Source organism: Colius striatus, chromosome 13 (genome assembly GCF_028858725.1).
Source record: "Colius striatus isolate bColStr4 chromosome 13, bColStr4.1.hap1, whole genome shotgun sequence".
In the NCBI taxonomy this organism is placed as follows: domain Eukaryota; kingdom Metazoa; phylum Chordata; class Aves; order Coliiformes; family Coliidae; genus Colius; species Colius striatus.
The window spans coordinates 12,370,661-12,391,973 of NC_084771.1; the positions used below are offsets into that span (position 1 = coordinate 12,370,661).

Below are 21,313 nucleotides of genomic sequence, written 5' to 3' on the forward strand. Positions count from 1 at the left end.
TTGAAGGTGAGCATTTGACCAGCTTTTCTGTTTGCAGCTGGACTGGATTGAGACATCTGGTGATGCTGCAAGGTGTGTCACCACTTGCCTTCCATGCCAGTTGAAGATATTCCCTCTCTCCTGTGCAGCTGCTGTGCTGTTCTCTGACAGCTAGCAAAAGGCAAGAGTCTCACAGGTTATTTGCTGCTTACTAGAAGCAGTCCATGGGTGAGAAACCATGGTTTAAGGTTAGCACAAAAGTCAGCTACAGCTTAGACGTGCAGCTCCTAGCATCCTACAGCCAGGTATTTGTATTGGAAGTGATCCAAGTGTTAAATAGTAGTGGAGGGAAAAAAGCATCTTGACATCTGAGAAAAGTAATTAAATGGGGCATAAGAACCGTCTAGGCTTTGAATGACCCACAGGTTAGTGGGAGAAGAGCAAGCTGCTCCAAATCTCAGCTGACCTCTGAATTTGCCCTGTAGAACAAGTGTGTGTATGTATGTACTTGGGCAAATGGTGGCACTTTATAGCAGAGGCGTGGCAGAACAAAATCTGTAAACTTGCTCTGTTTATTTGTCTTCCTTCTCCCTGCCCCTAATAGCAGAGATAAGCATCTATTCTGGAAACACAAAGTATTCCAAACTTGTAACCCAACTGAACACTCTGTTCACTGCTGCAAGGTGGTAAAACAATGCTCTGAAATGTTAGCTTAAGGCAAATAGGGATCTGTGATCCTGCTTGAGTGTGTCCTGCTGAGCATATATCCTTAAAAGGAAACATGTGGGTTACTTTCCCCTCTAGCATCCTGTTATTTAAGCTATTTTAAGGGAGGAAGCTGAGCCAGAGCTTGAATCAGCTTTTGGGTTTTGTTTGTTGTGGCTTTGCTGCGCCACCTGCATCTGGGCAGAAGATGGTGCTGGGCATCGCTGCGTGACCTTTCGCAGCTTTAGCACGCTGGCATGCATGCATCTTTCAGGAGAAATAGGAAACTTCAGATGTGCTGTAGTTTCCTTTCCATCAGGCACATTCTAATGAATCCAGGCTGTAGCTGGTCTGTTAAAACAATTTTGCTGTCTTCCATTAGTAGTTGCGGGCTGAACGCCGAAACATTTCAGTTGGGATGGTTTTTATTTTGACAGGCTCCTCAGCTGCTGCATACCCTTTCAGATACTGTTAAAGAGGGGTTTTAGATCACCTTGCATCTGAAGTCTGGCCCTGTGGCAGGACATCCAGCAAAGTACCATATGGTGGGCCTGCAGGAATGCTAGAAATTATTATGGAACTTGCTGGTGCTGCAGAAGTGACCGCTTTTTATTTTGATGATGCTACTCTGTACATTTAACTGTGATGTCAGAGGGGAAAGTGACAGCAAGAAGGGAGGCAGCTGCCCTGTGGGATAGGAGTCTCAGGCCTATTTGTCATATTTACAGGGTTCATATATTCCACTACACAGTCAAAAACTTGTTAAGGTTACTGGTCTCTGCTACCAAGCCAAAAACCATGGACTAGCACATCCACCAGGCTTTAACACTTAAATCTGCCCTTCTATAACCAAGAAGCTAAAACTTGACAAGAAAGCATCTTCACTGCAAAACCCCAGTAACTTGATGTGGAGTCTTGCAGCTGAACCAACAGACCTATCTTGCTTGTAAATCCTACTCCCAAATTCTCTGGGGGATAGATGCCCTTTTAGTCTGTGAAGTAAACCAGTGATTACATTTTTTTCCCCAGGATACTATCACCAGTAACTCTTACAGATGGGTGTTTGGGATACCATTAAGGGTTGGAAGAACTTGGGCTCTGAGAGAGTTAAGGTACATCACTCAAAAGTGTGTGCATCACCCTTTATTACATGCCGAGCTCAGCGCAGGTGCTGAGAGCCACTGGTGTGCAGCCCCTCCTGCTGGGCACTGTTTTTCCTGGTGCCACGCTCCCGAGTCACACGTGTGTGTTTCAGATGGTTTTTTATGCAGCACAGCTGCTAATTTTACTTCTATTTTTCCAGTGAGCAGAGGTAGATTTTCTTTGAACTAGACACAGCCAGAGGAATGGGAAGATGCTGCTTTGCAGGGGAGAATAAAACCTTCAAAACAGGCAGATGTTGACCTAGGCTGCAATAAATTGCTGATATCTGCCCTGCAGTCACCGTTGATGCTTTCAGGCTGAGGCTGAGGTCTGCTGAGCAAGCGTGGATGGAGCAGACAATAGCCTGGGCTAACTCCTCAGCTGCATTTCAATCACCGGTTTTAAGTTATGATTTCTGTTCTGCAAGCAGACAAATATATAAACTCAAGGCTGAGGATTAATTCCTTGGATTAGATTGTACCCTTAAAAGACACACAGGGCTTCATATATAGGACTGGGCTCTAAACAGATTTCAGCATCCTTCTACCCGTGCATCCCTCCCATATATCAGAAGTGGAGACTTTGGAGTTTGGTTCCCTGTTGTCTCATCCAACAGGCTTCTGCCTCATGAAATACCATATATTGTGTTTTTCCCTTTAACTTCTGACTAGGCTCAGGCATGGCACATGCAAGCCTGGTTCAGAAACACTTCTGAGTGCTTAAGCCAAAGGAAAGCTTTTACCTAATCTGAAGTGAAACCACATCTATGGTCCTACCAAGGATACAATATGTATTTTGAAGCCTCATTTTTCTCTCTGTCCTTTGCCTACTAAAATTTGGGTAAAAAATAGAGTTTGAAGTGGTGGATTAATTGGAAGAAGTGATGAACAGGTGTTTCTGGCTTTATCTGCCTAATTTGGCAGCATGGCAAGGAACTGTGGTCAGTTCAGTCAAGCACAAGCTAAAGCAATGGGTGTTGGCTGTAGGCATGTTGAAGGTGAGAATAAAAGGTTTGTTTCAGGTCCATAGGCCCTGGAGATTAGCAAATCCCTTGTCTAATTTTCTTCACTGTGAGACAGGGAAGACATGCATGTTACAGAGTTGGATTTAGTATTATGAAAACTGTGACAGAAGAAGCTGTGATTTATCTAAAGGGGAAATAGTTTGCTGATGATGTCTCAGGCTGGGCTGTTTAATAAAACTTGCCTTTGTAAGCCTATATATTTTTGGAATAAAATTCTGAAATTGAAGGCCAGGCAGCAGACTGTTGCTATTGTTAATCATTGGCCTAAACCACTTAATTTTGTCAGCATTATTGTAAGCACTGACATTTAGTTTAATATGTTTATTAATCCACTGGAACTGATGCTCTTCTTCAGTTTGAGAGCAAGGAGCTAGGACGTAGGAGGGACTACAGGTTTGCTTTGTGTTACTTTCTGTGTTTGCCAGCAAGCATTTGAATTTCACTTTTCTTGCTGACTTACAAAAACAAATGTAAACCCCCCTGGAAAAGGAGGAATGTTGGAGTGGTGGTGCTGGGGACATACTGCTTGCTGGAACATTGCTAAGAAATAAAACCTAACCACCACCATTGACATCTCATGAAGAGAAAATTGACTTTCAGAATGTGCTTTAAAGAAAAAAAAAGGAATTTAGAGCTATCCTGATTGTCTTTTGTTCTTGAAAATAACTCCCTTTAAGTATAAATATTGACCTCAGTGGCTGTGGTGTGGGGTTCCCTTTTGAACAGAACCAAATCCTGGGGCTGGTGCAGCTCTTCCATCACACAGCCTGAGAAACAGACAGCTGTAGGAAACTGCCCAGTCTGTGCCTCCTCAGCCCATCAAGGTATTCCTCACCAGCAGCAGTAATCAGGATCTCCTCTGGGAAGGAGGTGGCAGCTCAGGCACTGAAGTAACTTCCCTGGGCTGTCTATACTACTTGCCTACAGCAAAGAGATTTTAACATCACTGCTGAGCTGGTAACAGCACAATGTGCCCTGAATCCCTGTCTCTCCAACCATGCTGGAGGGTCTTGGGGTGTGAATCTGGGCTGTCTGACTGCTTCAAATGCTTTGACTATTGATGGGCTCGACTTGGCTGAAGCTGTGAATGAACCATGCTATCTGCTCATCCTGGTTAACCCGAGGAAGGAGGCACCCAACCAATGCCTGTCCATCCTGACAGAAAAACCTCACCTGCCTGAAGAAAGGCTGAGGCTGTTGCATTTGCCATCTGGAGTCAATAGATGTGATGATGTGCCCAAAAGGGTTGGGATCTGTTGATGTGAAAAGCTCTAGATTCACATGAGATTCTTCCTTTCTTTCTCTGTTGGGTGATAAGGCCTCACTGAGCATGCAGTGCTACTGTGGCTTGGTGCTTGAATGTCAAAGCATTCTTGTGCAGCATTAAGATATCTGCCTGTCATTTTCTGTCGTTGATAAATGGATAACATCATCTAGATGGTAAAAAAATGTAAATGCAGAGCTGACTTAGTGTTTTCTGTTCAAAAAGCGAGAAGTGCTGCGTTTCATTCCTGTCTGCTTTTAACATGCAAAGGCAGCTGCAGTTAGATGTGAAAAGGAACACTCAGGAGAGCATTTATGAAAATGCAGATGCTCTGTTGTGAAACTTTTACACCAGGCTGGGTCAGGCTGAGAGCCATCCTCATCAGCTCTGCTTCAAAGCTGCCATTGCCCAAAGCTGGAGAGATGTCACAGCTTGTGCTGGGACCCTGTCTGAGGTATACTACGTGTATTTACTGTGTGCCTTTGGTACCTGGTGTGTTCTTGGTGGTGCCCATTGCACAGTTTACTGCTTGGTGGTTTTGTTGTGAGCTTTGAGCAGCTCTGTGCCATGTGGCCTCAAAACAGATATGCTGTGAGGGGCACAGTAGGAGATTCCTCATTACCTCCATGTCTGTACATGTGCCTGGTGTGCAGGCTGCTTTCCATAAAGCTCTTTTAAGCATGGGGAATGTGTTTCTGCCCCACTGTCTGGGACTTGGTCCTGTTGGGGTACTGGCACACTTCTAAAACCTTCTCCTGCCTGTTCTTTTCCTCAGACCTCAACAGCAACGGGTTCATCTGTGACTATGAGTTGCACGAGCTCTTCAAGGAAGCCAACCTGCCTCTCCCTGGGTACAAAGTGAGAGAGATCATCCAGAAGCTCATGATCGATGGTGACAAGAATAAAGACGGGAAGATTAGTTTTGAAGAATTTGTCTATGTAAGTGGTATTTCTGTATTTCCACACCCTGGGGGGCTCTTTTAGACAAAGCTAAGGAAGCAGACAGAAGAGATTGAACCTGGCTTCTCGGCCATTTACCTTAATCTTAGTTTTCTTCCTACACACTGATCACTTCTGAGGGCTTGCCATGTATAAATCAATTCTTTGTACAGATCTCTGCATCTGACCAGTGTTTTGTGCTGTTACTGCAAACCTTTGGATTTTGACATAGGGGAAATATATTGGGTTTTAAGTGAAACCAAAAAAGAATCCAATCCATGTGCTTTTCCTATATAAAAACTTTGTTGGAAGCTGAAAGACCATTTCCACATGAGGTAACAACTGGAAAAAAAGACTTCCAGTTCTTCAAGCTTACAGCATTGACTGGAAGCTACTCAGTTTACCCAGGAATATTGATGAATACTTGTTTTCCCAGTGAAGTAGTACAATTTCCTTTCTCAGTTTAATGACACTACATGTATTTGCTAAAGACTTGAGAGGGCGTTTCAAGACAGACTTGGAGATTAGTCCTAGTTGTGGATCTAGGAAAATTCAGATCCGTCTGTTGCCTTAAAAGGGAAGAACAGGAGTAAGGAGATGGGAGAAGCTGGAGGATGGGTCTAATTTTCAGCCTTTTTCTATAGAAATAGATCAGAATTTTGTGGGTTTTTAAAATGTTATTAAAGCATATCTCTCCTGAGATACTGCTTCAATATCCATCTCTTCATCCTTTTTTATACTCTGAATGCTGAAAAATGTAATACAAGCACATGCAGTACATTGAGGGAGCTGTTTTCATGCCAGTTATGTTTCTTGGTATCTCTTAATTTATCTTCACCTTCTGTTCCTTAATTGTTTTCAGACCCTCTGAACTTTTGAGTTCGGAGTCAACTAGTAAGTTGGAGTTTGTCTGCAGTTTGTGAACACTTGCATGCTGGGTGCATGTTTCAGCTGTTGGTTTGAGCTGGTCCATAACTCTAACTTTGCACTAGGAGGGAAGAAATAAATCTCTTTGGTCTCATTTGAATGGTACCAATGAACACGAAGTGTCTTGTGGGCAACTAGAAAAAGAACTAGAAGCAATGACTAGTTGTGGGATTTTCGTTAGCAGAGCTGTTGCTGATTTCAAATCCTCTGAGCACTTTTGCTGGGCTTTATAGTACAAAGGATGTGATGAAATGATGAGGTTGAGGCCAAGTGACTTAATGGTAGCTCAGCATTAAAGGACAGATTGTCAAAGATGTACAATAACAGTAGTTGGTGCAACAAATTCTAAAAGAAATAAATGTCTCAAAATCATTGTGTTTAGAACCAAGCAAATGGTAACCCCAAAACTTTTGGGCTCTTGTGTCTTTACTCAGCTCTACCTGATAACTAGTAAATGATCAGAAAATGGTTTTGACAAGGAAAACCTCGGTGTGCCATGAGGAGGTTTTGATGAGTACAACCCCACTGCATCATCAGCCTTGGCTTGTCACCTTCCCTGTGTTTAAGGGACGAGGAAGGTGAGGTGTGATAGCCAGTGGGCTGGCCCTGCCCCAACACCACTGCAGCAACATAGGCAGATCCCCTCCTCTCTTTTAATAGGAATACTTTGCTGTTCTGCTTCATTGCCTTTTTCTGGGTAGCATTTAGAGAACCTGCATACATTTAATTTGAATTTTCAGCGTGCTTAAAACTAATCTGTTTTAAGTTTGGAGGGAGTTCCAGCAGGCTTTCAAGCCACTGAATGGGCTTTTTTTCTAATAGTCCCTCAATTCTGGAGGAACTCAGGGCTACTAATAGTAAAACATAACCTGTGCAAATGGCACACGTAATCTTTCCTCTAAAGCATCTCTTCTGCTGTCAAATGTGAGGGTATTTTGTCACTTAGCCCAAGCCTGCTGTTGGGACAATGGGGGAATCCTTACGTGGAGTGCTTGTTGTTACACATTTTTGCAGATTTGACTGTTACACACTTAAAGAGAATGGTTTCTTGGGTTGTGGACAAAGTCTTTGGTGTCAACTGAAGTTGCACGAGCATCTGGCTTACACAGAAAGGTTAAAATTGCACAGTAGCTTTCTCAACTTTTGGTCCTGTGGAAACTGCTGCATGTGTTACCTGCTCTCAGACTGCAAAGGTTTCACCTTGTTTTTTCTCATGGTCTCTTGAAATCTACCTGAAAAGGTAAAGGTATGTGAGGTACTTCATGCCTGATGCTTCTATTTCAGTCAGCACTCGCAATACTGTGTTTTGGAGAGGAGAACAGCTCTCTGCCCACTGTCTGTGTTCAATTTAATACCACCACACCCTTGGCCCTTCACATTTGCTGATTTTACTACAAAGTTTGCTTTAAAGCCGAGAAGAAAGTAGCAGCATCTTGTGTGGTGCTTTCCTTTTAGGAAGGCAAGTTTTTCTTGTCTAATGGAGCATTTTAAATTGCAGATTTTCCAAGAAGTGAAAAGCAGTGATATTGCTAAAACATTCAGGAAGGCCATTAACAGGAAGGAAGGGATCTGTGCCATCGGGGGCACCTCCGAGCTCTCCAGCGAAGGGACGCAGCACTCCTACTCAGGTATTGTTCTGCCTTTCAGCTCCTCTCTCTCTGGTGAGTGGAGGCTCTGTGCCAAAGCCAGTAGATTTCTGCTGCCTTGCCATGAGCTTTGCTTTTGTTCTGAAGAGTTTCACATCAAGGTGAGAGCAGGACAGAATTAGAGGTTAATGCAGGGTTAGCAATGTGTAAATGAAATGTGTGCTTACTTCTTTTGTTAACTGCTTGCTGATGAAGTCCTTGTGTCACGCTTGAATATGATAAAGGTGTTGAGTAATGAGTAAATAACAGGAATATTCTGGTCATTGGAAGTAAAAGCCACATTTCTTTAGACTTTGTAAAATACTGTGGTAAATATAGTGGGGTTTTTATTTCCCTGGGCTGTTATATACTGATTCTTTGCTATGCTGTGAAAAAGCCTGTATTAAATTTATTTTGGTTAAATTGGTTATTTTAGAGGAAGAAAAATATGCCTTTGTCAACTGGATAAACAAAGCCTTGGAAAATGATCCTGACTGTAGGCATGTTATTCCAATGAATCCAAATACAGATGACCTGTTCAAAGCTGTAGGAGATGGGATTGTGCTATGGTAAGTCATGATGGCTTCTGAAGGTAAAAAAAAACCAATTTCAACCACCAAAATAGCTCTGTCAGACTGTAGTTTTCATCCTCTTCTAGGGTGGTTTTGAGACTAGTGTGTGTTCCTAATGTTTTGCACATCTAAAAAGGAGTTTGGTCACCCAGGCTCTCATTGTCATTGTGTGATGTTTCAGCTTTGATGCCAACTTCACAAGCCAGTATGTTTGTCTGGTGTTTTTATATGGGCTTGAGACCAAGTTTGATGAAGGGAAGAAGGTACCTTGTGGGAGCAGAAGTTGTTCTGGTGCAAGCCTGATGCTAGGTAGCTTGGAGGAGAGCAGATATGTGAAAGAACACATTTTCTTGGATGTTTAGACAGAAGGTAACCTCTGTGGCATTGTTAGTGATCTTACGAATTAACCCAGCAGTGGATTTTCTGGCAATCCTCATGTTGAGTTTGATAATAGCTACACTAAATTAGTAAAGTAACTTCTGTTGCTGCATGCTGAAAACAGAAGGCATCCAGGGCTGCTAAACTCCAGCTGCTTTCTATGCATGAGGTTTCTTTTAGGTTTGTGGGTTTGGCTTGTTTTTTTACATGTGAGTGAATGACTGTAGTGGACAACTGGATCAACCTGGAATTTACATAACTCTGTATCACACACAAGATCTATTTAGTGAGCTGTGCACAAGCAAAAACTTGTCAGTTTTCTGTTGAGTAAAAATGCATTGTGCTCACATGCCCCTCACTGAGCTCTCAAAGTCTTTGCACTTTTTTTGGGGCACTTTTTTCTTGCCACCAGTAGTGCACCTTTACAACAGGAGGAAGCTCATTGTCTTAGTGTTCTCTACTCTGTTGACACTCACCGCAGTGAGTCTTCGCTAGTTCAGAGACTGCACTATGAATAATTGATGTGCTCTTTTAGCTCCAGCAGCTGAGATCAGTAGTGGCCAGTAAGATGTTTAAGGTTTCAGGCTTAGCTATTAGTTACAAATACATTCTTGATAACGTAAATATTAACTTCTGATTTACACAATCTTGATTTTTGTCCAAAAAACCATATAATATATAAAACCAAAACATAGGAAATGGACTGTAATGAGTGTTGCTGGTAACAGTACATTGAATTTTGTTGAGATTAAACATGACACGTTGTTCAAATGTTGTTTTTCCTCCTCCCAGCAAAATGATCAATCTCTCTGTTCCGGACACAATTGATGAAAGAGCAATTAACAAGAAGAAACTCACACCGTTCATCATTCAGGTACATTTCTGTGTTTTTGCTGAAAGTCATATTCATGTAGAATGAATGGAAACAGCGTGGTGGCTCGGGGTGTTATTGTGGAACTCTGGAAAGGAGCAAGTTTTATAACTGCCATTTAATTATTAGAGGCAGGTTTTGTACTGTGAATAATTGACAGAGCTATGGGCACAGTTCAAAGGACAAAAATGCTGATTTCATGAGAAAATGGGTAAAATGTCTGAAATGCTGTGTGCACCTGATACTGGTGTGGTGGTTAGATACAGCACTGTCCTTTTAAAACAACGTGGCCACTGATGTTGGCTATTGATGAATCATTTCATAGCACAACAGTTGTTTTTGCAAGGGTGCTTGTGTGTGTCTGTATAACTTAACACTTCTCTAGCCTTATTCTTGTGGACACCACTAGATGCAACTAACTCAGAGGCTGAAACTAAATACCAGAGGCTGAAATTAAACCCTGGTGCTTAGTGCAGTTCTTACCAATTCAGCCTGCTGCCAGCACAGTTCTATTAGAACTTCACCTGGAGAGAGCTGGGAGCATTTCCTCCGAGCTGCTGGAGCAAGGACAAGGGGGAAAATCTCTGCTCTGCTGGTGCTGAATGAAGGGCAAAGCTGCATCTCACTTGGCTGTGCTGTTTGCAGGAGAACCTGAACCTGGCATTGAATTCTGCCTCTGCCATCGGGTGTCATGTTGTCAATATTGGCGCAGAGGACTTGAGGGAAGGGAAACCCCACCTGGTCCTTGGGCTCCTCTGGCAGATCATTAAGATCGGCTTGTTCGCCGACATCGAGCTCAGCAGAAATGAAGGTAAATGAAACTCAAGTGACTACTTGTAAAGCATGAACACCCCATTGCTTGTGATCTCATCTCCAGCCCCACCGCTGCCTCTTCCTGCTCCTCTCTGCTGAAAGGGGGGGTACTCGCCTTCAGGTTTGTCAGAGCTTGTGGCAAGCTGAGTGCTCTCCAGCCTGTTTATAGCTGTGAAGCAGGTTCAGGTAGGTGGGTTGTGCCACCCTGGTAATGTGTGTCAGCCTTGGCTGGACACAAGTGTGTAACTTTAGATGCATCTTGACTCAAGCCTTGGGGTGCAAATGAGTGTGTTGGTTCGTGGTGCCTCGGGCTGGGCAGGTGCTCCCAATGTACTTCAGCTGTAGGTACCTGCTGGTGGTGGGAGGTGGCAAAAGCTGCCTGCATCCTTTTAGGTTTATAGGCAACCACACATCTTCCTCAAAAAAGTACTCCCAAAAAATCCCAGTGGAACTCTTTGGGAACATGTTCACAATGATTTGATTCTCCCGAGATCCCTCTTGTTGCTGTCAGTGCTGTGGCCAAGCTCTTGTTTTGTTCTTGGCACTGTGATGCTGCAGCTCTCCCTCTGTGCTTGCCTGGTCCTACATGAAAGCCTCCAAAGCCTGAACTTTTCACATAATAAAAAAAAGGTGTTGTTATTCCTGCATGGGCTATCTGAGCACCCAGATGGATGGAGAGGCTTTTATTTAAACTTCCCAGTCATGAAGTGGTGACATTGTTTGGCTTAGATTGAAAATTCACATTGGGGGAAGCACCAGCCAGCTGAAAGAGTGCTTATCTTGTCTTTTCTGTCTTTTTTTTTTAAGAACAATGCTTATGAAACTGCTTGGAAGCACTTTTCCATTGAGCTAGAAGTACATTTGGTATTTAGCTTACTGTCATCAGCTTAAAAGACTGCGCATAAAATCCAGAGAATTTTGTTATGCAAGAACTTGGAAAATGTTTTTTACACACAGTTCTGTAGATCATTCATACTCTGTGTAACAGCCCACTCAGGGAAACTCCACCAATACCCAGATTATTTTGACTTAATCAGTAGTTGGTGTTGTCCTCCCCCTCTCCCTCTGAAATATTGCTGCAGCTCTAATACTGGAATGCAGGTTTGCTCTTTGAAAACACCTTCCTTCCCCTCACAAGCATTTTTCTTCTAGCACTGGCTGCCTTACTTCGTGATGGTGAAAATCTGGAGGACCTTATGAAACTATCCCCAGAAGAGCTGCTCCTAAGATGGGCCAACTTCCACTTGGAAAACGCAGGCTGGCACAAAATCAATAACTTCAGCTCAGATATCAAGGTACAGACATCTCTTCTGACCTGTGTGTGCCTGGGAAAATGCTGGGAGCCAGCCAGGGCTGAGTTTTGCATGTGTAAATTAGGTCCTTCATCTGCAGATAGGATCTTTCTTAACCTTAATGCACTGAGTGGGCTTAATGGGGATTCAGGAATGGTATATTTAAGGTACCACAGTAGTGTTATCTCTTGCCATGAGGTTGAGCCCAGTGTTGAACTGGGTGTTTCTTCCAGTGTTAGTGGAGTCTTATTGCAAGGCTGTTGTTTATTAAAACATGGAAACTGGTACAACTTGTGTCTTTTTTGATGAAAATAAATTGTCAAGGGCATGCAGATGGCTCAGACAGGGTGAAATGCTCATTTGCATCCCTGGGGAGCATGACTTCCACACACTCTTGGCAGGTGATGGCATTTCATCCTAAACATTGTGGCCAGGAGAGAGGAAGGGAAACAAGATTCCTTAGTCTCTACACTGGGCTGAGTAGAAATGGGAACAGGGAGCCTGTCAGGTCTTTCTCAGATGTTAAGGGCTGGCTCTCTTCTCTCGGCACTAGGGAGAAATGGAGGGTGGTGACTCCTGGTCAGTGTGGGGTTTTTGGACACCAATCTCAGCAGGTTTCTGGAGCTTATTTACATGGCCAACAAGACTAAAGTGGATTCCAAGATGGAGTGGGAACAAACCCCAGATAATTGTGGTGCATGGGGAGCAACCTATAGGTTGCCAGGATAAGCTGAGGTCCTTAGTGCTGAGGGCTAAAACCACTTGTAGTTGGTAAATTATTACCATAGCTATTTGCTCCTCCTAGTTTGTGACCACCCATAGCCTTTATGCTATTGTAGTTAATAGGCAGGCACAGGAGAAGACATTCAGAGTTGTTGTCATCAGTTTTTTGCCTGGACCTTCTCTTTGCATGCTCATTTCCATTGTTGTAGCAGTAGGGATGGCTGCCTTGGTTCAGGGTTTGGGACATCTGGGTGTGGGGACCATGAGAGCTAGCAGCATAGGGTCACTGCCTCCAGCCATGGAGAGGAGACTGTGCCACCAGAGCTTGCAGCAAAGGCACTTTTTAAACAGTTAAACCCCACAGTTTTAAATATTTCTAACCTTTTCTCTTTCTGTTTCCTTTTCTGCTGCCTGGATTTCTGCCATTATGCTCTCTTTTAAGCTTACAGATTTTGGTAATTCAGTCAAGGTACATAAGCCAATTATGCACAATGTCTTGTTAAAGATGATCCTGAAATGAATTGTTATGGTCTATTCACTGCTGTGCAGCAGACTTCAATTGTTTTTCTTGTCCATTTCAGGATTCCAGAGCTTATTTCCACCTCCTCAATCAAATCGCACCTAAAGGGCAGAAGGAAGGAGAGCCTCAGATCGATATTAACATGTCAGGTTTCAATGTAGGTATTCAGGCTGTCATGTCCTCATGCTGTACAATTGCAAACTACCTGTACCTTCTAATTGTCCCATGGTATCTAGGTAACCTGGTATCTTAATTTCTAGAGCATGTAAAGTGTCAGTGGGCATGTGCACACCTCAGGTATGTGCCAAATGAGTGGCTGTTGCAGACCTGATCACTGTTCGCCAATTGACATGTCTGATTGAGAAATTGATTGTGGTTTGCTTTTGAACCACCAAGTTCAAAAAGCAGAGAAGTTGGAAAGCACATGATCTTGGCAAACAAGGGAAAATAGCAAGACAAACTGGGACAGTTACAGCCACAGCAGCAGGGATTAGAATGTGTCCTTTAACCCTTTGTTTGATTAGCCACAGATGCCTAAGGAAGACAGATGGAGTTGTGACATTGCCCCAGGTAGCAGTCAGGAGCTTCCTATCTGCTTTGTAGCCCAATCTCTTCCATGACAACTCTTGTCTGTTGCATCCCTGGCAGGAAAAGGATGACTTGAAGAGAGCAGAGTACATGCTTCAGCAGGCGGATCGACTCGGCTGCCGGCAGTTCGTCACACCGGCTGACGTGGTCAGTGGCAACCCCAAACTGAACCTGGCCTTCGTTGCCAACCTCTTCAACAAGTACCCAGCACTTACCAAGCCTGAAAATCAGGACATTGACTGGACCCTACTGGAAGGTAATTAAAAAATTAGCAGGAGGGAAATATCTACATTAAACACTTGTGTGATAAGAGGCTGTGGCCGGTATCTCCATTGAAGTAACACCTATGATTTGAGGCTTCCGTGCTGTGGTGATTATTTAGGGCAGATGGGATGGGTACTTGAGAGCCCAATGAGCTGCTCTGACCCTGCTGTGGGGCCTGAACCTGCCAGAGCACTGCCAGCAGCTCTTCAGGCCCCGTGCCAGGCTTGGAAAAGAGTTTTGCCATTTCCTGCCGTGGACTGGAGCACCTCAGTAATGCAGTGAGACCTTCAGGGGAGCACTAATTGTTGGCAGAATAGAGATTAGGCCTTTGGCTGCTCTCTCCCATTAGCAGTTGACTAATGCCTATGTGAAAGACCTTCCTGCTACTTTTTCTTCTGAGGCCTGGAGAAAACAAACTGATATCCAAAACTACATATCAGGGTAATCATCTTCCTTTGAAAAAGCTATAGTAGAAAATAATACCTCTTCTGCTCAAAAACCTAATCAATGAGCTATGCTGCTCAAAGCTCCCTGGAAAAGGGAAAATATGTGCAGCTTGGAGCACATAGAAGTTGCATGAACCTGTTGTCTCTTGTCTAGGAGAGACACGTGAGGAACGGACCTTCCGCAACTGGATGAACTCCCTTGGCGTGAACCCCCATGTAAATCACCTCTATGGGTAAGTGTTAAGCTCTTGGGAGACATCCAACTAGATCAGACTAGAGATGTGCTCACACTGGTGTCCTGTTTCCCACAGGGCCAAGCAAAGAGCTTGAGAAAGGATCATGTTAGAGAATGAGAGATGCTCACTGCACCACTCCTGCAGTCTGTAGCTTAGGGATTGTTGAGCCAGCTCTTGGCACACCAGCAATTGCCTTTAAGGGCCAAAGACAGTTTGGTTAGTTTTCCCCTGTCTTGTATAAATTGGTACCCTGAGATCCCAATAAATTTTGATCTGCCTGAGCAACTGCATTAGAGCAATTGGAGCTAAGTTCTCTGTCACCTCATTTTAGGGCTTAACCAAGGCATCATAGTTAGGAGGCAAGCTGCCCTGGGTCATCAGAAAGAGGTGGCTACCTTTGGATTGTATGTAGCAAAATTCTTCCCTGGATCTGTTACTGGTTACCATGCTAAAACCTGCTTTAGGCTCAGCAACTAGCTGCTGTTAAGCATGGAGCTTTTCTCCTGCCCTGAAAACTGCAACATGTTTGGAGTGTTTTTAGAGTTGTTGAAATTGCCACAAGCTGTAAGGAATAGTAATTATTCATGATGTGACAAAGTCAGGGTGCACTGAAATCTTGAAACATTAGGCTTAATCAATGTTTTCCACTTCAGTGATCTTCAAGATGCACTGGTAATACTACAGTTATATGAAAAGATCAAAGTTCCTGTTGACTGGAATAAGGTTAACAAGCCCCCATACCCTAAGCTTGGAGCAAACATGAAGAAGGTAAGTGTTTCAAAAGACTGTGAAATAAGCCATGAATGCTAACATTTCCTAATTGAAACTTCCAGTGAGTGCATTTATGAGCAATTTTCTGTTTAAACTCTTTTCCTGTGTAGCTAGAAAACTGTAACTATGCTGTAGACTTGGGAAAGCATCCAGCTAAATTCTCCCTGGTTGGCATTGGAGGACAGGATCTGAATGATGGGAACCCAACGCTGACACTCGCCTTGGTCTGGCAGTTGATGAGAAGGTAGGAGCCACCTCAAACACATAAAACTTGTGAATGGAGTACAGAGGTTGGGAAGTTGTGTGCCATGAGAGCACTGCAGCACTGGAACAGGTCACCCAGAAAGACTGGAAAACCTCTGTCCTTGGGAGTGTTTCTTGGACACAGCTGGACAAAACTATGTCAGAGCTGGTCCTGCTGCAGGTGGGAGGCTCCAGAGAACTCACTGATGGATCTGGGAACATTCTGCTGGCCAGGATCACCATTCTTGCCTGCCCAAGTCTGGTCCACATGCAGAAACACACAACTGTTATGTTCTAATTTTCATTTAGAAATTGAGAGACAAACATTCCAAGGCTGCTTTGTAGCCCCCTTCTGCATTAGAATAGGAGGAAGAAAGAACTTAGTGACAGATCAAGTTGACTGTTCTTTTTCTTATCTATCTCTAAAGAATTCTGCAATGAATAAATGATGCCAATATATCATATGTATCTACAAAATAGCTGTATGGTAGCTCCTTATTTGACATTAGAGATCAGAATGCTCACTCATTAGTTAATCCCCACACTTTAGGTGATGTGTTACAGTTTAAGAAGTGTCCTGACCCCAGGCAATTTTCTGAGCTTGTAGTAAAGGACTTGAAAGGATAGAAAGACAGAATGTTTTAGCAGAAATCACACATCAGGTAAGATTGATGATTCTTCCTTTTGTAAAGGAGGGTTTTTTAATGTGAAGACTTTCCCAGGTGCCATGGGCTCACATTGCATCCTGGCTATGTGCTCACCAGGGCTTAGCCCAAGCTCTGGGCCTAATCTTGTTCTCTTTGCTGGTTCTCAGGTACACGCTGAATGTCCTGGAGGACCTGGGCGATGGTCAGAAAGCTAACGATGACATTATAGTCAGCTGGGTAAACCAGACTCTGAAAGAAGCTGGCAAGTCCACCTCCATCCAGAACTTCAAGGTGCAGGTTCCCCTCTTGCATCTAAAAGGAGATAGATGCCTGTAAAGTTATTTCTTTGGCTGAAGGAGCAGCAGGGGCATCTTAGAATGAGGTTTAAACAGGATAGAATTCAGTCTGTGCTGGGGACAAAGTGACACAAACTACCAGAGATGAGAGATTTAAGGGCTCTGCCCATGGTGGCAATAGTGCTGGGGCGAGAGAACTGATGGAGTGGCAGAGGAGGGGAGGATGGTCAGGCTCTGGGGCAGAGGTGGGGGCTGAGATGCTGGCAAGCATAAGGATTGGAGTACATTGGAGTAATGGTCTTGTCCTACTAGAAAAGGAGAAGCAGCAGTTTGTTTTTCCCTGTGGTGCAGCTGGGAATAGTCACTAACACTGTCCTGTTTAAACCTTGGTTTGCTGCACGTGTCAGAGCAGCTGAATTGAGGTGAGAAACATGCTTTAAGGATCAGACATTCATCTCTACTCATCTCTCCCTGTGTTCTCTAGGACAAGACTATCAGCACGAGCTTGGCAGTTGTGGATTTAATTGATGCCATACAGCCTGGTTGTATCAACTATGACCTTGTAAAGACTGGTAATCTATCAGAAGATGACAAACAGAATAATGCAAAGTAAGTTGACTATCTTAAAAGTTGTTTTGCAGTGAAAGAGTACACTTTCTATGCCCGGGCCTTCAGCTGCAAGTCTTTTCACCACAGTTTACTACTGTGGTTTTCAATCTCTTTTCAACAGTGTACCTTTTAGACAGGCAGCCCGTTTTGAAATCTGATTGCTGTGCTTGCCTGTAACGCTGGAGGGAGCAGTTGGCTGGAACTCTCTTGCTTGTTCAGAGAAATGCAGAACAGCCCGAGCAGTTCTTACCAGTGAGATTCTATTTCTGATCTGTTTGTTCAGGCACGTGAAGAGCTCAGCTGGTGGCTCAGGGTTTTGAAATTGAATCTTTTTATGTCTCATGTCTTAAGTCTCATTGAGTCAGTGTAGATTGTCAAGTTTAAAAGATATCTGTTAAGAGATGCGTTTGAAATGTGTGTTCTGCAGTGGCAGAATGCCAGCAGAGTTTCTTGCAGGTGATAGTCTTTACCTGACTATTCTTAAAGATAGGGCACATATAAATGTTAGCTGATTAACCCTTGGTTATACATGCTATCTATTAGCCCTAACAAATATTAATGACAATTTTTTTACACTGTTGGTAAAGTGGACTTTGCATTAAAAGGTCATTTTGCTCCTTAAAGACATTTTCCTCTACTGTGAAAAAGGAGTACAGCAAAAGATTAAATAAATAAATATATATAAAACAAACAGATGTGTTGTGATTGGACTGTTGCAACATCTTGAATCTTAATTAAGAAGGTAATAGGTGAAATTATGTTGGATAGGGCATGAGCTGACTTGTTTATTAGTAGCAGTCTCTCTGCTGACCCACTCATCTTTCCCTGGTGCATAGGTACGCTGTGTCCATGGCAAGAAGAATTGGTGCCAGAGTTTATGCTCTTCCAGAAGATCTTGTGGAGGTGAAACCCAAGATGGTCATGACGGTGTTTGCCTGCTTGATGGGCAGAGGAATGAAGAGAGTATAAAAGGGTTGGTCCATGTCAAGAAAAACCACCCAAAAACGCAACAAAAACCCAACCTGCCACCCTGGGTGCATGAGTAGCAGATCAGCTGTGACCACGTGGAAACGTGGTTGGCCTAGGAACTGTTGAAGTTCAAAGGACTTTGTTTTGCTTTGCAAGACAAAACTCTTACCAAAATTCTCAGGGAGAGGAGTTTTAACCAACAGACGTGCTCTTTTCCCAAAGGAAAGTTCAGCTTATCAAGAGCTCACAGAAATGCATTCATAACAGACCTGCATCTTGCAATTCTGCTCTGGAGCTGTTTTCACTCCATTATTTCTCAGATACTTGGTGCATGGATTTTATACCCCTGAGGGCTATGAGGGTGGTTGGTATGAGTTGTAATGGAAACAAATCTACTTTTTATCTTCAGTCCAGTTTTAATTTGTGTCATATGGTCCAAGTGTATTCTAGGTTTGAGCACTTCCTTAACTCTGCAAATAAAGCTACAGTACAAGTTGGGACCTGCAGGCCAGCTCGCAATGCTAAATGAGAATTGTGTATTTAGGAAGATGGATCTTCCTCTGGTATTCTCTGTACATGGTGCTTTTTTATACATCTAGCTATTTTGATTACTTTACAAGTAAAGCATGGTAGTATTTTCTCTTGCAGCAAACAAAAGGGCAGGGGGGGTTGTTATTTTTGGTTTTTTAAGTTCTCTTACATATGAGAATACCACCATCCTTGGGCCTCTCCAGCAGCACCTGACGTTGGGTTGCTGGTGGCGTGCTTACACCTGAGAATGGAAGTGAATGCATTTTTGTGAATGCATCTTGGTTCAGTTCTGTGCACCTAGAAAATAATTTTTACCAAAATCTGCATGAAAACTATAACTTTTTTTTATTTAAAATGCTGTTGGATATAAAACCATACTACATTGTGGGGAGGTTTTGTGCAGGGAAGAAGCAAATGTTATACATAGCAGGGTTCAGTGAAGTGAACAGCAAATGTGCTGGAACATAAAACTATTTTTACAGTTAAAAGGAAGCGTTGTCACCAAAGAAGGAAGATGCTGTATCTATAGAACTTAATATTATCTTGCTTTGGCAAGCTGTTTGCTATATTTTGAGATCATATTGCTATTCCAAGCTATTCAAAGTGATGTAATATGGTGGCAAAGCATTAGTTGAAATAAAAACATTTAAATACACACTTCTCTCCTTATTTACACTGATCCAGCATGGCAGCCTGTCCTCAGTTGCTTTTAGCTTTAATTTGGTTGATCTTTTGGTGTTGCTCTAGGTCCATTAATCTGTAAGACACCTTATCATTGGGATGTGCTTAAGTAGCTCTTGCTTTTTAAAGTGGGCACTGGCAGTGCAGTTATTCTCAACCTGTGTTTTAGTAAGGCTTTGCCTTTATGGTAGCTGCTGGGAAACCTTGCTCTTCAAGACTTGCTGTGTGCCCAAAGACAATGTCTCAGAGTTTAGGGGAAGAGACCTGTTAATAAAAAACCCAGGAAGAAGAAAAGTTGTTTCCTGTATCAGGGACATGTCATCCAGGCTCATTTCCAGAAACCACAGGTCTGAGAGCATAGTAGCAGCTGACACAAGTCTGGCATTTTTTGAGTCTCGGGGTGCTGTGGTGAGAGAGGAGATACCCAGCAGCCAGGACTTGACTGGGGAGATTTGCCTGCTCACTGTGTCCAGCAAGGCTGGAAGAAGGCTGTGGGTGTTGGAGGTATGTGGGGTGATCTCAATGCTCCGCTGCCTTCACTTGTGCAGCCCATGGATGAGAGCCTGGGTGTCTGGTGAGCTTTGCCAAGACAGGGGCCTGGTCCCCAGCATCACCAGTGGCTTTGAAGAAAATCAAGAACCATTTGTGTGAGACTCATGTAAACAAACTTCTGTGACCTTACGTACATCCACCTAGTCCAGGCTGTCCCTTTCCTGATCTATCTGGAATAATTTTTGCCTTTTTCCAGTGGTGTAAACAGGTAGGTGTGTTTCATGCAAGAGGCATGTTGCAGCTTGTCTGCTGCTGACAGAATGGGGATGAGTTGGTGTGTTTACAGGTCTGTGCCCAGCCTTCAGTTTGGGCATCACCTTTGCAGGGTATCATCTTGGGTAAACAAGGTGATACAGCAGTGACCTTGAGCAACTTCAGAACTCCCCAAATGCTTGGAGGAGTGTGGGAACCCAACTACCAAGAATGTCATTCCTCATACCTAGCTCCAAACAACCCCAAGGAGTGAAGGAGCTCTGTTCCAGTGCTGGGTTGCCAGTGCTCCTAAACCATGAACATGGCTGTGTCCTCACTTTGTTTTTAAAGCAAAGAAGAAAAAAGAAAAACCCGACAAAACCAAGCCCCTTAAGCTATGACCTTGTCCTCCATGAGAGCCTGCTGCAGAAGCAGATCCTGCTAGAAAGTTATTTCTGTTGAAGCAGATGTTACACAGATCATCTGGAGGCCATGGTAACAACTGTATGGCTTCCCTTTGTTCCCCTCTTTGGGTTTTTTTTTGATAATTAACTGTAATCATCTTAGCAAGATTATTTGGGACCTGCAAGACTACGGTCGGGGTGCTGTGGGTGTCCGAGTGCTCTGTGGGGGGCACAGATGCACTGTAACCACACAGGTTGTGCATTAGAAGCTTCCACCCCACAAGGGCATTTTTTTGGCTGTATGGGTGTCCTGTGATGGAGCAGACAGCGGATGTCTGTCCAGCACAGGAGCAGGAGGTGGCCTGGGGCTGAGGAGCCAGCAGGGCCAAGTGCTCCATCCTGCAGCCAGAGCGTCTGTATTTGAAGTGGCAGCTTCTGTACCACGATGCCTCATGTGAGCTTCACTGGTTTAAGTTTATATGATGACTAGTTGAGTGATAGAATCTTGTTCTATTTATAGGAGCAAGTGAAAGGAATTTGGAGAGGGGCTGGTGCACCTTAGAGGAGACTTGCAGGAGTCAGGCTGTGGGATGGCACAAGCTGGGAGGGCTCGCTGCTCAGAGGGCCAGGAGTGTCAGCAAACCCTGCAATGATTCATTGCCAAAGCCTCACGTACAGCCAGCTGGGAACTTTCCACTGGTACAATTTTTTCATAAGAAAATATGTAAACAAAGCTTCCCACAGGAAATGGTGTGTGTTTTCACTGATGATGGAGTGATACACCCTGAGCAGAGTCACATCCATCCCACTGAAACAGTGGTCTAGTGGTTTATAGAGCTGGCTGGAGATATGGTATAATGAAGGTAAAAATTCTTAAGACTTTGGAAGTGAGCACATGCATCTGTCTCCTTGACTGTTTTGCCTCCTGGTACCAGGTTAAAGGGGAGAAAAAATGGGGACTCTGACAATTATCTTGTGCTGGATGTGTTTAGGAAATGGGCTAACTCAAAGAAAAGGTTTTAATCAAAGCAAAAGAGAGATCTCCCAGTGAAGGTCCAGTGCAGTGCAAGCAGGATGAACCCCAGTGCTTTCTCAAAACAAAGCCCCTG

At 43.7% G+C, this 21,313-nt stretch overlaps 1 protein-coding gene across 4 annotated transcripts in view; it reads left to right on the plus strand.

The window, feature by feature from the left end:
* PLS3 (plastin 3) overlaps positions 1 to 19,030 on the plus strand; it is a 51,882-nt gene extending 32,852 nt beyond the window's left edge. For all 4 annotated transcript variants that reach the window (XM_062006434.1, XM_062006432.1, XM_062006431.1 and 1 more), the window contains exons 3-16: positions 4,891 to 5,054; positions 7,480 to 7,609; positions 8,043 to 8,175; positions 9,349 to 9,430; positions 10,073 to 10,238; positions 11,393 to 11,535; positions 12,837 to 12,932; positions 13,424 to 13,619; positions 14,228 to 14,306; positions 14,963 to 15,077; positions 15,191 to 15,324; positions 16,138 to 16,261; positions 16,751 to 16,875; positions 17,712 to 19,030. In XM_062006434.1, the coding sequence (XP_061862418.1) occupies positions 4,891 to 5,054; positions 7,480 to 7,609; positions 8,043 to 8,175; positions 9,349 to 9,430; positions 10,073 to 10,238; positions 11,393 to 11,535; positions 12,837 to 12,932; positions 13,424 to 13,619; positions 14,228 to 14,306; positions 14,963 to 15,077; positions 15,191 to 15,324; positions 16,138 to 16,261; positions 16,751 to 16,875; positions 17,712 to 17,844 (1,820 nt within the window). In that variant the 3' untranslated portion in view covers positions 17,845 to 19,030. The remainder of the gene's footprint in view (positions 1 to 4,890; positions 5,055 to 7,479; positions 7,610 to 8,042; positions 8,176 to 9,348; positions 9,431 to 10,072; positions 10,239 to 11,392; positions 11,536 to 12,836; positions 12,933 to 13,423; positions 13,620 to 14,227; positions 14,307 to 14,962; positions 15,078 to 15,190; positions 15,325 to 16,137; positions 16,262 to 16,750; positions 16,876 to 17,711) is intronic.
* Positions 19,031 to 21,313: the final 2,283 nt, after the last annotated feature.